General features: G+C 42.8%; 1 protein-coding gene across 4 annotated transcripts in view; it reads right to left on the bottom strand.

Moving 5' to 3' along the window:
* cadm1b (cell adhesion molecule 1b) overlaps window positions 1-16,646 on the bottom strand; it is an 802,412-nt gene that overhangs the window by 160,886 nt on the left and 624,880 nt on the right. For all 4 annotated transcript variants that reach the window (XM_061973184.1, XM_061973183.1, XM_061973185.1 and 1 more), the window contains one exon: window positions 4,522-4,680. In XM_061973184.1, the coding sequence (XP_061829168.1) occupies window positions 4,522-4,680 (159 nt within the window). The remainder of the gene's footprint in view (window positions 1-4,521; window positions 4,681-16,646) is intronic.

Here is a 16,646-nt window from a genome sequence, read left to right as displayed (position 1 = left end):
CCGCCTATAAAGCGCTCTAAAAAATCTCTAACAACATTGTATATACATGCTGTAAGTATGTATATAATATAGTAACATGCACATTAAAGATAACATGTAATATTTACAGTATTTTGGTAATTTTAAGAATTACCGGAACTAATTTTCTGGGCGCATTGATTTTCCAAAGCGCATAACAATGTTTGCTATTTCTTTTTAACAACAACTAATCAACCACTACTTTGGGACAAATGATGATGCAGAAACGTATATTTTTGAGTCTGAGTATACGGAGGATGAGCTACAAGTTTTAGATGCTGGGTGCTAAGGAGATGCAGCTATAGTGAAACACTACGCATCATGTTGCAGTAGTTCTGAACAAGAAATACAACATTAGAACATAATAAAACAGTGATTTATAATGTTCGCTTTCACTGGGATGCTTATATCTTTCAGCATCATTCTCAATACCTAGGTGAGACAAGAATACATGTTTTTTTTCTCTTATCTGTGCATTCCAAACAGTAAAAAACTGCTAGCGAGAGAGTCTAACAATGCAGCTAATGGGGATACGAGCTATACCGCCTATAAAGCGCTCTAAAAAATCTCTAACAACATTTTATATACATGCTGTAAGTACGTATATAATATAGTAACAAGCACATTAAAGAAAACATGTAATATTTACAGTATTTTGGTCATTTTAAGCATTTATGAAACCTATTTTCTGGGCGCATTGATTTTCCAGAGCGCATAACAACGTTTGCTATTTATTTTAAACAACAACTAATCAACCACTACTTTGCAACAAATGATGATGCAGACACATATATTTTTGAGTCTGAGTATACGGAGGATGAGCTACAAGTTTTAGATGCTAGGTGCTAAGGAGATGCAGCTATAGTGAAACACTACATATAATGTTTCAGTGGTTCTGAACAAGAAATACAACATTCGAACATAATAAATCAGTGATTTATAATGTCCACTTTTATATCTTTCAGCAAAAGACCTGTGTTCCCTGTTTAGAGGAGGAATTCACCATAATCATCACTCCTCAGATAAAAAACAAATGCTTGGAGCAAACAAGCACCTTGTGCAAAGCATGATTTAAAATCCAGCATTAACATTTACACATTCAGAGGCAATGCAGCGCATTAGCTAACTTACTTCTTAGTAAGCAAGTAGCTATGTTATTAAAAGTAGTTTCTCAGCGTTAGTGCTTACAATAACAATAGGCCCTTTTGCACAGCAGGAACTTTGACAGGAACTTTCCTATTTACTGAACAAAGTTTCCCCTGTGTTTTCACTAAAAACTACCGGAGTAGATTTAGGTCTTTGGGAGCTGTTTTTTTTTTTAGTTCCTGCCAGCTAGTTGGGACTTTTAGAAGGTTCCTGGAACCTTATTGGGCGGGCTGTGCTGTTTCCAAAACTTATTTTTCGAACACAACAACGATTACAGACCAGTGTTTCTTAACCCATTTTTCGGCCACGAACCCCCCATAAGGGGCCACCAAAAATATATGTTTCTCGGCTGTGGTCCATATAGGCCGAAGCGGTAGTCAGTTGTAATAAACATAGCCACCACTTGTGGCAGTAATGACAATATCGAACTAACAGAAGAAGTCGGGAGCTAAAGTCATAAAGAAGTTTCTCAAGCGCAGAAATTATAACCAAAAGGGTGAAGCTGTATTTTCATTTGCATTTAAATGTTATTGACAGTTTATTTAAGAAACATATTTAATATTATTATTTATCATTGATTTTAGTTAGAATGTATTAATTCTAGCACTGAATAATTGTATGTAAATTAAATGTTATCAGTTTGAATGAGTCCCTTCTTTTGCCCTTCTTTTCTATAATTGATTAGTACTTTTCATTGTAATCAGCCTGGCCTAAGCCTTGAAAATAATATGCTTCCCCCATCCTAGTCACGTCCATTGTGTCACCTGTGATTTACATGGTATCAGTGTAGAAATGTATTAAACCACTCCTTCATAGGTCATCAGCCTGATTTGTATAAACTACCTGTGGAGGGGGGCGTGGTCTGCGGGCCTGCCGCGGAGCGGAGTGTGTTAGGACCGGCCTTGAAGCCAGCGGCAGGTGAGTAGATTGCCCAGCTGGGGCTTGTTATTTAATCACCTGTCGCCCTTATTAGCAGCAGCCGGAACGAGACATGTGGTTGGAGTGGGAGGAGAAGACATGCCCGAGAGACTGTGAGAGCGAAGACTGCTGGAAAGCGGGCTATCCTTGTGCGTGTGTGCTTGCAATAAAAGACTTGTTCAAACCTGACCACTGGGCTCCTAGAAGATCTGTCGGCACCAGGTGAACCCACCATAAAGAGAGACTTTCACACTACCCTGAACTGTGAAATGTGGTAAAAACACAAACCACACACTTCTACAGAAACCTATAGTTCCAAGGACTAGAGGTGGCAGGGGCCTAAAGTTCCTAAACTGTTGCCGGTAGAGGCCCTAATGTCATCATAAGTTGTTAATATGCAGGTCACAGCATGATAAAGGAGCAGTGTTGTCGTTTTTTAAAATATTTTTTTGGGAAGGGTTTTATCTGCGGATTACATGACTCCCCATCGCCTGTATGTTAGCCATGTTGTTCCAGCAGTTCTTCAATATTTAGATTGCACAGAAAAGGGAAAGACGTGTGTTCTTGTCTCACATTGGAACTGTGAATGATGGGCAAAATTCCACTAAAGCGCAGTTTCCCTTTAAGCAGTCATATAAGTGTAAATATCACCAATGTTAATAGTAAAACATACAAATAAAACTAATTATGAACTTTAACAATAAAGGTACAAAACCCCCAAACTAGTGAAGTTGTCACGTTGTGTAAATGGTAAATAAAAACAGAATACAATGATTTGCAAATCCTTTTCAACTTATATTCAATTGAATAGACTGCAAAGACAAGATATTTAATGTTCCAACTGGAAAACGTAATTTTTGGCAAATTTGAGCTCATTTGGAATTTGATGCCTGCAACATGTTTCAAAAAAGCTGGCGAAAGTGGCAAAAAAGACTGAGAAAGTTGAGGAATGCTCATCAAACACTTATTTGGAACACCCCACAGGTGAACAGGCTAATTGGGAACAGGTGGGTGCCATGATTGGGTATAAAAGCAGCTTCCATGAAATGCTCAGTCATTCACAAACAAGGATGGGGCGAGGGTCACTACTTTGTCAACAAAAATACGTGAGCAAATTGTCGACAGTTTAAGAACAACATTTCTCAACAAGCTATTGCAAGGAATTTAGGGATTTCACCATCTACGGTCCGTAATATCATCAAAAGGTTCAGAGAATCTGAAGAAATCCCTGCACGTAAGCGATAATATTACGGACCTTCGATCCCTCAGGTGGTACTGAATCGAAAAGCGACATCAGAGTGTAAAGGATATCACCACATAGGCTCAGGAACACTTCAGAAAAACACTGTCAGTAACTAAAGTTGGTCACTAAAAATGTATCAACACCCAGAAACGCTGCCGGCTTCGCTGGGCCTGAGCTCATCTAAGATTGACTGATGCAAAGTGGAAAAGTGTTCTGTGGTCTGACGAGTCCACATTTTAATTTTTTGGGGGAAACTGTGGACGTCAAAGAGGAAAAGAACCATCCAGATTGTTATAGGCGCAAAGTTGAAAAGGCAACATCTGTGATGGTATGGGGGTGTATTAGTGCCCAAGGCATGGGTAACTTACACATCTGTGAAGGCACCATTAATGCTGAAAGGTACATACAGGTTTTGGAGCAACATATGTTGCCATCCAAGCATCGTTATCATGGACGCCCCTGCTTATTTCAGCAAGACAATGCCAAGCCACGTGTTACAACAGCGTGTCTTCGTAGTAAAAGAGTGAGGGTACTAGACTGGCCTGCCTGTAGTCCAGACCTGTCTCCCATTGAAAATGTGTGGTGCATTATGAAGCCTAAAATACCACAACGGAGACCCCGGACTGGTGAACAACTTAAGCTGTACATCAAGCAAGAATGGGAAAGAATTCCACCTGAAAAGATTCAAAAATGTGTCTCCTCAGTTCCCAAACGTTTACTGAGTGTTGTTAAAAGGAAAGGCCATGTAACACAGTGGTAAAAATGCACCTGTGCTAACTTCTTTGCAATGTGTTGCTGCCATTAAATTCTAAGTTAATAGTTATTTGCTAAACAAATTAAGTTTCTCAGTTTGAACATTAAATATCTTGTCTTTGCAGTCTATTCAATTCAATATAAGCTGAAAAGGATTTGCAAATCATTGTATTCTCTTTTTATTTACCATTTACACAACGTGCCAACTTCACTGGTTTTGGGTTTTGTATTTGCAAAGTTGTTAAGTTGAGTTGCAGTGCAGATTTATATTTAGCTTCCCTGTAACTTCCTTAAATTGTGGTCCCACATGATGTCATGCATGACTAAAACAAGGAGTTTAGTTACAGTGCTTTCTGTACTGATCAATTGCTATGTGGCACCAAAATGTTAACTGAACGTTTATCTTTGAAATAGCTAAATATGTCACCATGAAGTTGACTCACATAGCACTTCCAAGTTCCTTTGTGCCAGCAGGTCATTGGCCGCCGGATGGTCAATGATGCAATCCACGGGCACGCCGTCGTCCTCTTTACTGACAGACAATCGTACTCGGCTGATGACAGTAAACATCCTGTCGTACGTCTCTTCCACTGTTGTTTCTCCTGTAAAAAAAAAAAAAAGCGACACAAGAAGGGTTGGAGAGGTTAACCGCTGAAAGAGCTGAAACATTCATTTTAAATCCTGTCGCAGCACAAACCACATAATGAGCCAGTTCATCATTACCAGCACATTACCTGTCATAACGGTGCGCTTTGATGGAGGAAGGCCGATGGCGCTCGCCTTCTTCCGATGGCCATGCAGCCATAACCAAACATTGGACGTCAAAACTTTTAGCCATGGTTAAAGTAGACAAGTCCATCAATCTTCTTCCGCTTATCCGAGGTCGGGTCGCGGGGGCAGCAGCCTAAGCAGGGAAGCCCAGACTTCCCTCTCCCCAGCCACTTCGTCCAGCTCTTCATGTGGGACCCCGAGGCGTTCCCAGGCCAGCCGGGAGACATAGTCTTCCCAGCGTGTCCTGGGTCTTCCCCGTGGCCTCCTACCGGTCGGACGTGCCCTAAACACCTCCCTAGGGAGGCGTTCGGGTGGCATCCTGACCAGATGCCCGAACCACCTCATCTGGCTCCTCTCGATGTGGAGGAGCAGCGGCTTTACTTTGAGCTCCCCCCGGATGACAGAGCTTCTCACCCTATCTCTAAGGGAGAGCCCTGCCACCCGGCGGAGGAAACTCATTTCGGCCGCTTGTACCCGTGGTCATGAGCTTTGGGTTATGACCGAAAGGAGGAGCTGGACGAAGTGGCTGGGGAGAGGAACGTCTGGGCTTCCCTGCTTAAGCTGCTGCCCCCGCGACCCGACCTCGGATAAGCGGAAGAAGATGGATGGACGGATGGATGTACCCGTGATCTTGTCCTTTCGGTCATAACCCAAAGCTCATGACCATAGGTGAGGATGGGAACGTAGATCGACCGGTAAATTGAGAGCTTTGCCTTCCGGCTCAGCTCCTTCTTCACCACAACGGATCGATACAGCGTCCGCATTACTGAAGACGCCGCACCGATCCGCCTGTCGATCTCACGATCCACTCTTCCCTCACTCGTGAACAAGACTCCGAGGTAGACAAGTGTGTGAACGATTACTTATGGAGTATATTGTGAATAAATTGAGAACAGGAAGTGAACAAAAGTTTTAGCAACTGTCATGTAAAAGAAAAGGGGTAGGATTAAATAAGCTTTGCTTCTTCCTACTCCTTTTCGAACATGTTGAAAAGAGAAACTGGAGATTGTGATGTATCATGTTGTATACTTGCATGTTCGAAATAAACTCAAACTCAAACTCAAACTCAAACTCAAAATGAGACGGTAAGCACCGAGCTACATGAAAGGATTACTGAGCTACAAGAGGAGGTAATCTTGTCTTTTTGGCATTTGATCAGAGCAATCGTCCATTAAATAGATATGTACTAGAGATGTCCGATAATGGCCTTTTTGCAGGTATCCGATATTACGATACTGTCCAACTCTTAATTACCGATTTCGATATCAACCGATACCGATATATACAGTCGTGGAATGAACACATTATCATGCCTAATTTTGTTGTGATGCCCCGCTGGATGCATTAAACAATGCAACAAGGTTTTCCAAAATATATCAACTCAAGTTATGGAAAAAAATGCCAACATGGCACTGCCATATTTATTATTGAAGTCACAAAGTGCATTGTTTTTTTTTTAACATGCCTCAAAACAGCAGCTTGGAATTTGGGACATGCTCTCCCTGAGAGAGCATGAGGAGGTTGAGGTGGGCAGGGTTGGGGGAAGAGTTAGTGCCGCAAGGGGTTCTGGGTATTTGTTCTGTTGTGTTTATGTTGTGGGACGGCGTGGCGCAGTGGGAGAGTGGCCGTGCGCAACCCGAGGGTCCCTGGTTCAATCCCCACCTAGTACCAACCTCGTCATGTCCGTTGTGTCCTGAGCAAGACACTTCACCCTTGCTCCTGATGGGTGCTGGTTAGCGCCTTGCATGGCAGCTCCCTCCATCAGTGTGTGAATGTGTGTGTGAATGGGTAAATGTGGAAGTAGTGTCAAAGCGCTTTGAGTACCTTGAAGGTAGAAAAGCGATATACAAGTACAACCCATTTATCATTTATCATTTATCATTTGTTACGGTGCGGATGTTCTCCCGAAATGTGTTTGTCATTCTTGTTTGGTGTGGGTTCACAGTGCGGCGCATATTTGTAACAGTGTTAAAGTTGTTTATACGGCCACCCTCAGTGTGACATGTATGGCTGTTGACCAAGTATGCGTGGCATTCACTTGTGTGTGTGAAAAGCCGTAGACATTATGTGATTGGACCGGCACGCAAAGGCAGTGTCTTTAAGGATTATTGCCGCTTTGTACTTCTCTGTACAGTGGCGTTTTAAAAAGTTATACATTTTACTTTCTGAAACCGATACCGATAATTTCCGATATTACATTTTAAAGCATTTATCGGCCGATAATATCAGTAGTCCGATATTATCGGACATCTCTAGTATGTACCCATTCAATTGGGCAATTTATTTTTAAATGTATTTGTGAATAGCGTCGCCATGGTAACATGAAATGTTCCCACTTAAAAATACTCTCGTCGGCACAAACCAGACCTTTCCGACGGTATAACATACCGTATTTTTCGGACTATAAGTCGCAGTTTTTTTCATAGTTTGGCCGGGGGTGCGACTTATACTCAGGAGCGACTTATGTGTGAAATTATTAACACATTACGGTAAAATATCAAATAATATTATTTAGCTCATTCACCGTATAAGATTTCATGGGATTTAGCGATTAGGAGTGACAGATTGTTTGGTAAACGTATAGCATGTTCTATATGTTATAGTTTTTTGAATGACTCATGCATCAGAGGGTTAGTCTTAAACTGGATAAGAAGTTATCTAATGAACAGGAAACAATACGTGAAGCTAGGCGAACACACGTCTACAACGCTAAATATATCCTGTGGTGTACCTCAGGGATCAATACTAGGACCTAAATTATTTAATCTATATATAAATGACATTTGTAAAGTTACAAAAGATTTAAAGTTAGTATTATTTGCGGATGATACAACAGCGTTTTGTTCAGGAGAGAACACACAGAAGATACTACAAATAATAACAGAAGAAATGAACAAATTAAAAAGATTGTTTGACAAAAACAGACTATCGTTGAATCTCAGTAAAACTAAAATAATGCTATTTGGTAAAAGTAGAAGAGAAAGTCAAACACAAATACAAATAGACGGAATAGAAATTGAAAGAGTAAATGAAACCAAATTTCTAGGTATAATGATTGATGATAAATTGAAGTGGAAATCTCACGTAAAAAATATACAACATAAAGTAGCAAGAAACATGTCAATAATGAATAAAGCAAAACATGTTCTAGACCAAAAATCACTTCATATTCTCTACTGCTCACTAGTGTTACATATCTGAGTTACTGTGTAGAAATATGGGGAAATAATTACAAAAGTACACTTCATTCATTAACGGTGTTACAAAAAAGATCAGTTATAATAATACATAATGTTGGATGTAGAGAACACACAAATCCTTTATTTATTGAATCAAAGATACTGAAATTCTACGACATAGTGAATTTGCAAACAGCTAAAATTATACACAAAGCAAACTATAACCTGCTACCCAAGAATATACAACAATTCTTCTTCTTCAAAAAAAGAAGAAATATAATCTTAGGGAGAAATGTAATTTAAAACATTTGTACAACACTTAAGACCTTCAGTATATCAGTATGTGGAATTAAATGGTGGAATGGATTAAGCAAAGCAATCAAACAAAGTACTAATATGATCCACTTCAAGAAACTCTTCAAACTTAAAGTGTTTACAAAGTGCAAAGAAGAAGAACCATGATAAACATTCTGAATTTATTTAACTCATCCATTCTTTCATTCTTTCACTCACAAAATAATCTTACTTATCTCAATATATGAAATGTAACTTACTTCACCAATTATTATTTATTTACTTATTTTTTATTGTGATTACTTATGGAGTATATTGTGAATACATTGAGAACAGGAAGTGAACAAAAGTTTTAGCAACTGTTATGTAAAAGAAAAGGGGTAGGATTAAATAAGCTCTGCTTCTTCCAACTCCTTTTCCAACATGTTGAGAAGAGAAACTGGAGATTGTGATGTATCATGTTGTATGCTTGCATGTTCGAAATAAACTCAAACTCAAACTCTTACCATAATATGTTACGTTAACATACCAGTTGGTTATTTATGCCTCATATAACGTACACTTATTCAGCCTGTTGTTCACTGTTCTTTATTTATTTTAAATTGCCTTTCAAATGTCTATTCTTGGTGTTGGCTTTTATCAAATACATTTCCCCAAAAAATGCGACTTGTATATGTTTTTTTTCTTCTTTATTATGCATTTTCGGCCGGTGCGACTTATAGTCCGGAGCGACTTATACTCCGAAAATACGGTATGCGGGGGTTCGTATTAAGCATTAGTGGGCAAAAAGGCATTTACATATAATGTATGACTCCTGAGCGCCACCTACCAAGGGGAGGATTTAGACGAGCCCAGAGCTTGTGATTTCGTAAAGCATGTGGGTCATATAAGCCTGATAATGACTATTCTTACCGCTTTAGGGTGAAGCCTTGTCATGCGAACCTGGCAGTAATCTGCTGTCCACTCGACCCCCCGGGCTGTCAGAGGGGGCCTTCATTTGGAGAGCATTACAATGCCACGGGGGCATCGTATTAGCCGCAGTGCTGAGTATGATGGTTTACGCACACTTAATGAAGTGGGGAAATAATTACGGCCCCACTCTGACCTGCAGCGCACTTCCATTTCAGCCTCGTCACAGGGGAGCACTATTGGACTACGAGAGGGCAAAACACTGTTGTTCTATCACCAGTACGCACCTACAGTATGGAAGCTTACTTCATGTAACACACATCTGCCCTACGAAGACCTGCTGACAACCTAATGTAGTGGAACTTGGAGGTGGTCATTGCACTTGAGACAATCAGTATTATTCTATTATTTTATACAACTAAAATGTAACAAATGGTAGGGGTGTAATGGTACGTGTATTTGTATTGAACCGTTCCGGTACGGGGGTTCCGGTTCGATTTGGAGGTGTACCGAACGAGTTTCCACATGGACATATTAAGTAGCGTATTGCACATTGTGTAAACAATGCACACCGAGGCACAACACACGGCATGCTAGCAGCAACCGGGCTACGATAGACTGACCATACGTCCTCTTTTCACCGGACATGTCCTCTTTTGCGGAGCTGTCAGGGCGGCGTTTCTTAAATGCCTCAAATGTCCGGCATTTTGAGTTAGGATTGCGTGTATTTTCAATGTACGTTCAGGGTTAAGAAGGGGTTAAAAACAAAACAAATTGTGCGCGCAGCAGCATTGGTGAGGGAGGGGTATGGCGTCACATTAGTGCCAAAAATCCGAGCGCATAAAAACTGTTATCACGCGCTGATTCTCCACTTCGTGCGCGCGCGTGGTGACTTTTTGTGCGCGCGCGGTGCCTTTTTGCGCGCGCGCGGTGCCTTTCTGCGCGCGCGCGACGCCTTTCTGCGCGCTCTCTGTGTACTCCTGGCATCTCTCCTCGCGCTGTCGTGTTTCTTTTTGGCACTTTGGGGGCGGGTATGCTTAGACGGCCCCTTCTTTCTGATTGGTCAGGGGAAAAATGCTCAGAGCCAATCAGAAGTATAGCAGGGCGGGTCATCGTCAATATGTATCAAGATTTACGGAGGAAGAAGTGGATAAAAAAAATGTCGCGCGCTGATGAAGGTTATTTCATACCACATAAACACAATACAGGGTAATACAAAATGTGACCCAAATAAATAATAAGACAACAAACACCATAATCACATCTTTCAGCCAGAACTGGTCCACCAGCAATATTTTCACTTCTTCTTGAACATTTGTTTTCTAATTTATGGAATTTCTTTTGATTCAGCCATAAAATTAATGAAATAATCTTTGAATTTTGTTTTTAAAATGTTAAAAATAGCTTTTAATAATGTATTCTGAAACAGTTTAAAATAATCAGAGAACTGACTAACACTGACCCTACACAACTATGTTGCACAATTAAGTCATTTGTTTTTAAAGCGAAAGAGGTAATTTCAACAGGTACAGCATCCTATGTCATATCTACATGTAATAAGATTTGTAACAAGGCAAACCGTTTGTAAATTGGTCGAAAATCGAGCAAGTTATGGTAATTTAATTAGTACATGTACCATTGACATCAATGTAATGATTGAGGCTAGCTGTCCGAGGTAAGATGGCTACAACGTTGCTACGCTGGAGAATGATTGGTCATATGAAAAATGCTCAGAGCCAATCAGAAAGGAGGGGCCGTCTAAGCATACCCGCCCCCAAAGTGCCAAAAAGAAACACGACAGCGCGAGGAGAGATGCCAGGAGTACACAGAGAGCGCGCAGAAAGGCGTCGCGTGCGCGCAGAAAGGCGTCGCGTGCGCGCAGAAAGGCACCGCGCGCGCACAGAAAGGCACCGCGCGCGCACAAAAAGTCACCACACGCGCGCAAAAGGGTGTCGCGCTCGCGCACGAAGTGTAGGATCAGCGCGCGATAACAGTTTTTATGCGCTCGGATTTTTGGCACTAATGTGACACCATAGAGGGGCAGAGACAGAGAGAGAGTTATGATAAACGCGCATGCGTCGCCAGGCTCTGCTTTTTATCCATAGATTTATCACATTTAATTTTTTATTATCTATAGCAGGGGTGTCAAAAGTGTGCCCCGGAGGCCATTTGCGGCCCACAGCTAATGTTTTAAAGGCCCACGGCACATTCTAAAAATACTATTAAAATAAACAAAAACATAACAAAAGTGAAATAAAAAAGCTTAAAGGTGAAATGTCATTTAGAAAAAGTTGCAATGTTGACTAACTAAAACAAAGCTGTTTTTTTTTCTTTCAAACTGTCATTGCTCAAAACATAATATTCAATCAAAATCAATGTTATTATGAATTATTGACCTATCCAAGGTTCCCATTACTTCACATCAAATATTCCACGAAGAAAAATATTTTTGGTGGAAGATTTTGAAAATTTGGTAAATAAATAACCCAAAAATGTATATTTTGTTGTTTTTTTACTGTACCGAAAATGAACCGAACCGTGACCTCTAAACCGAGGTACGTACCGAACCAAGATTTTTGTGTACCGTTACACCCCTAACAAATGGTGATAGTAAGGGAAATGTAGCAAACAGTAGGGGTGCTAAAATATAATCGGTTCGCATTGAAATCGTAATTTTAATTCATTATTATTTTAATCAATTTATAATTAAATGATTTCATTTAAAAAACCTTTTTTTTTTAAAAGAAAAAATACATTAAATAACGAATATTAATATCTTAGGTAGGTAGGTAGGTAGGTAGTAGAGATGCGCGGTTTGCGGACACAACTGTGGAGTCCGCGGATTATCCGCGGGTCGGGCGGTTGAAATAAAAAAAAAATAGATTTTATCCGCGGGTCGGGTCGGGCGGTTGAAATAAAAAAAAATTAGATTTTAAATAGATTCAGGCGGGTGGCAGTTAAACCAATTCGGAAATATATATACATAGTTAAATGTTGTTACCCACATACGAAAAACGAGCAGGCACCTGCATCATATGCCACAACAGAAGAAGAAAGAAAAAAGAGATGGACACTTTTACGGAGCGGAGAAGGGACGCCTCGCCGGGGTCCGGGACCGAGGCCCCTTCCCCCGAGAGGGCCCCACCGGGAGCCGTAGCTGAGGTGATCCGCGAGAAGGGCCCGACGCACGTCCAAGGTCACCACCGCGCCCACCGCACCGACACCCCGCCTCGTCCGCCTTCGCTGCGGCCGACGTCACGCGCAGCAGGTAAGCAGCTTACCTGCCCGCCACCCCCGTGGCCGGGGGCTCGTAACAGGGGTCACTACGCGCGCTCCGCCCGCGCAGCTTACCTGCCCGCCACCCCCGTTGCCGGGGGCGCGTAACAGGGGTCACTCCGCGCGCAGTGCGCTCACGAAAGGGGTGGGGCTCACCCTGGTGAGCCGAGTGGGCCACTTTTGGTAAGCAGAACTGGCGCTGCGGGATAAACCGAATGCCGGGTTAAGGCGCCCGATGCCGACACTCATCAGACCCCAGAAAAGGTGTTGGTTGATATAGACAGCAGGACGGTGGCCATGGAAGTCGGAACCCGCTAAGGAGTGTGTAACAACCCACCTGCCGAATCAACTAGCCCTGAAAATGGATGGCGCTGGAGCGTCGGGCCCATACCCGGCCGTCGCCGGCAGCGAGAGCCGCGAGGGCTAGGCCGCGAGGGCTAGGCCGCGACGAGTAGGATGGCCGCCGCGGTGTGCGCTGAAGCCTCGGGCGCGAGCCCGGGTGGACCCGCCGCGGGTGCGAGGGACATCGCACCTCCAAGCGCTTGGAGGTGCGCTCAGCGCGGCTCCCAGATGATTGCTGCATTGGATCAGTCTCCTTTCTTTAACAGGCAAAAGCTTTATAACCTCACTAATGCCTTGCATCGTCTATATTAGATATATAACAACGGGCGGGTGCGGGCGGGTGCGGTGTTGATTAAATGTTAATTCAGGTGGATGCGGATGGTTGACGACTTTTGTGATGCGGTTGCGGATGAAATAATTGCCTATCCGCGCATCTCTAGTAGGTAGGTAGGTCTTTATTGTCATTGCACAAGTACAACAAAACTTTGTTTTCAGCACAAACCCGTTCAAAATGAGACAAACAGAACAGGAACACTGATGGGTCGCCACAAGGCGCCCCGCCCCGTAAAAGATGGGAAAAAGGTCAACGCTGGGGGGGGTTGAGTATAAAAAATACTAGACTGGGCTCCTAAGGGGGTCCAGTCTGGAGTGGGAAAAAACCTCCATAGCAAAGCACATATACATATTACAACATCTCAAGACTTGCAACAGAGGGGAGGGAGTGGGGGCCACGATGGCCGGCTGCAACTCTTCAGGCGCTGCCCATCCGTCCATCACCACTAAGGGATTCACGTCAAAGGCGTTGGACGGGGTTGGGGTATGTGTGTGTGGGGTATATTTTTGTGGATGCATGTGTGTGTGTGTAAGTCTGCCGTGTGTCTCTATTCCGTGGCCTTGGTGTCGTGCAGTCGCTAGGTCAAAGTCAACAACAACAGGTGTGTGTCCATGAGAGACAAGAAGGGAGTTTTGTTGCGTCTTCGCTGCAATGTTCTCCGGGAGAGTCTCGAAGTCAGGGAAACAATCCAAGTTAGAATGTTTTGTATACGAGTGATAATAAAATTTGCTTTTCACTCTAAATTGTCTATGACTGGTCCTCAAAATTCATCCTGCGGGGCACACAGTCCTTTGTTATCCAGATCACAAGTGTCCACAGTTCTTCCCGCATCCTCCAATCATCAGCTTCCTCTTACGCTTAATAAAATACGAATCGGCCAACGAACCCCCACGTATGTTATACCGTCGGAAAGGTCTGGTTCGTGCCGACGAGAGTAGTTTAAAGTGGGAACATTTTGTGTTACCATGGTGACACTATTCACGAATAAACAAAAAAAAAATGGGCCAATTGAATGGGTACATACCTATTTAATGGACGATTGCTCTGAGACAAACGCCAAAAAGACAAGATTACCTCCTCTTGTAGCTCAGTAATCCTTTCACGTAGCTTGGTGTTTAACGTCTCATTTTGTTCACACACTTGTCTACTTCAACCCTGGCTAAAAAGTTCTGACGTCCAATGTTTGGTTATGGCTGGATGGCCATCGGAAGAAGGCGAGCGCAATCGACCTTCTTCCATTAAAGCGGATGGTGTCCACTCTAATTCACTAGAGCAGGGGTGCTCATTACGTCGATCGCGATCTACCGGTCGATCTCGGAGGGTGTGTCAGTCAATCACCAGCCAGGCATTAAAAAAATAGTCCTAAAAATGAGCGATCATAAATCTTCACTATGACGTCACTTTCGTCACTTGATTGACATTCACGGCACCATGGGTCTTCTGAGATGACGCTGGCTGCTGCCAGCTCATTAAAATTACCGACTGGAAGGCGAGAAACACTTTATTTCAACAGACTCTGGCGCCGTACCAGTCGTCAAAACACCAAAGACCGACTGCACAGTTGCACAATAAAAGTGCTTCTTCATCCTGCCTGCGCTACCAAAATAAGAGTCTCAGAAAGCTGGCGTGCACAAGCTAGCAAGCTACGGAGTTTGCAGACAATGTATTTCTTGTAAAGTGTATACAAAGGAGTACGGAAGCTGGACAAATAAGATGCCAAAAACCAACCACTTTCATGTGGTATTGGACAGAAAGGAGGACTTTTTTTCTCCTCCATTCGAAAATGCGGACGTTATCATCACCACTGTCTGATTCCAATCAATGCAAGTCATCACAATCAGGTAATACACTAACTTATATTCTTGTCTTCATGAAAGAAAGGAATCTATATGTGTTAAACATGCTTGTATTATCTTTAAACACCTTTAACTTGTTAACAATATTAACTATATGTGTTAAACATGCTTGTATTATCTTTAACCACCTTTAAGTTGTTAACAATATTAACTATATGTGTTAAACATGCTTGCATTATCTTTAAACACCTTTAACTTGTTAACAATATTAACTATATGTATTAAACATACTTGTATTATCATTAAACACCTTTAATGTATTAACAATATTAACTATATGTGTTAAACATGCTTGCATTATCATTAAACACCTTTAACTTGTTAACAAAAACATATATTTCATAAATAAGTAAATATAAATTATATATATGAATGAGGTAGATCCCCACGACTTGATCAATTGAAAAGTAGCTCGCCTGCAGAAAAAGTGTGAGCACCCCTGCACTAGAGCGTGGAAGCCCCGAAAATGTGCTTTTCTTTTTGGGTGAACAACCAGTCCTCACGGCCAAATCTTTTATACCATTGTCATGTGTTTCGGTGAAAACGATGACACACATGTCCTCTCTCAGAAAATGTCACTTTTATGGAGGTCACGTCTCCCATTTCGCTTCTGTTGGCCCTCAAATCCAAGAAAGTCAACTAAATCTCTCATTGACTCCAATGTTAGATGTCGACGCGAAAAAACACAAAAACTCTTATTTTCCTACTCGCTCTAACTCGCCCATTTCTCCACTTTTTGAAAATCTGAGAACACCGGAATGTTCCTCAAAGCCTAGAAAATTACCGTAAAACCGTGAGCGCCTGGGAATTTTCTAGTTATTTATACTGTTGCTTTTATTATTTTTAGTTTTTCCTTATTATCAAAGTACTGTATTTGTATGGCTTCTCAATTGCCATCCATCCATCCATCCATCTTCTTCCGCTTATCCGAGGTCGGGTCGCGGGGGCAGCAGCCTAAGCAGGGAAGCCCAGACTTCCCTCTCCCCAGCCACTTCGTCCAGCTCCTCCCGGGGGATCCCGAGGCGTTCCCAGGCCAGCCGGGAGACATAGTCTTCCCAACGTGTCCTGGGTCTTCCCTGTGGCCTCCTACCGGTCGGACGTGCCCTAAACACCTCCCGAGGGAGGCGATCGGGTGGCATCCTGACCAGATGCCCGAACCACCTCATCTGGCTCCTCTCCATGTGGAGGAGCAGCGGCTTTACTTTGAGCTCCCCCCGGATGACAGAGCTTCTCACCCTATCTCTAAGAGAGAGCCCTGCCACCCGGTGGAGGAAACTCATTTCGGCCGCTTGTAAGCGTGATCTTGTCCTTTCGGTCATAACCCAAAGCTCATGACCATAGGTGAGGATGGGAACGTAGATCGACCGGTAAATTGAGAGCTTTGCCTTCCGGCTCAGCTCCTTCTTCACCACAACGGATCGATACAGCGTCCGCATTACTGAAGATGCCGCACCGATCCGCCTGTCGATCTCACGATCCACTCTTCCCTCACTCGTGAACAAGACTCCGAGGTACTTGAACTCATCCACTTGGGGCAAGATCTCCTCCCCAACCCGGAGATGGCACTCCACCCTTTTCCGGGCGAGAACCATGGACTCGGGACTTGG

The sequence above is a fragment of the Nerophis lumbriciformis genome, linkage group LG17, assembly GCF_033978685.3.
Source record: "Nerophis lumbriciformis linkage group LG17, RoL_Nlum_v2.1, whole genome shotgun sequence".
In the NCBI taxonomy this organism is placed as follows: domain Eukaryota; kingdom Metazoa; phylum Chordata; class Actinopteri; order Syngnathiformes; family Syngnathidae; genus Nerophis; species Nerophis lumbriciformis.
Note: the sequence above shows the minus strand (reverse complement) of the source record. Positions and strands in the feature narration are given on the sequence as shown.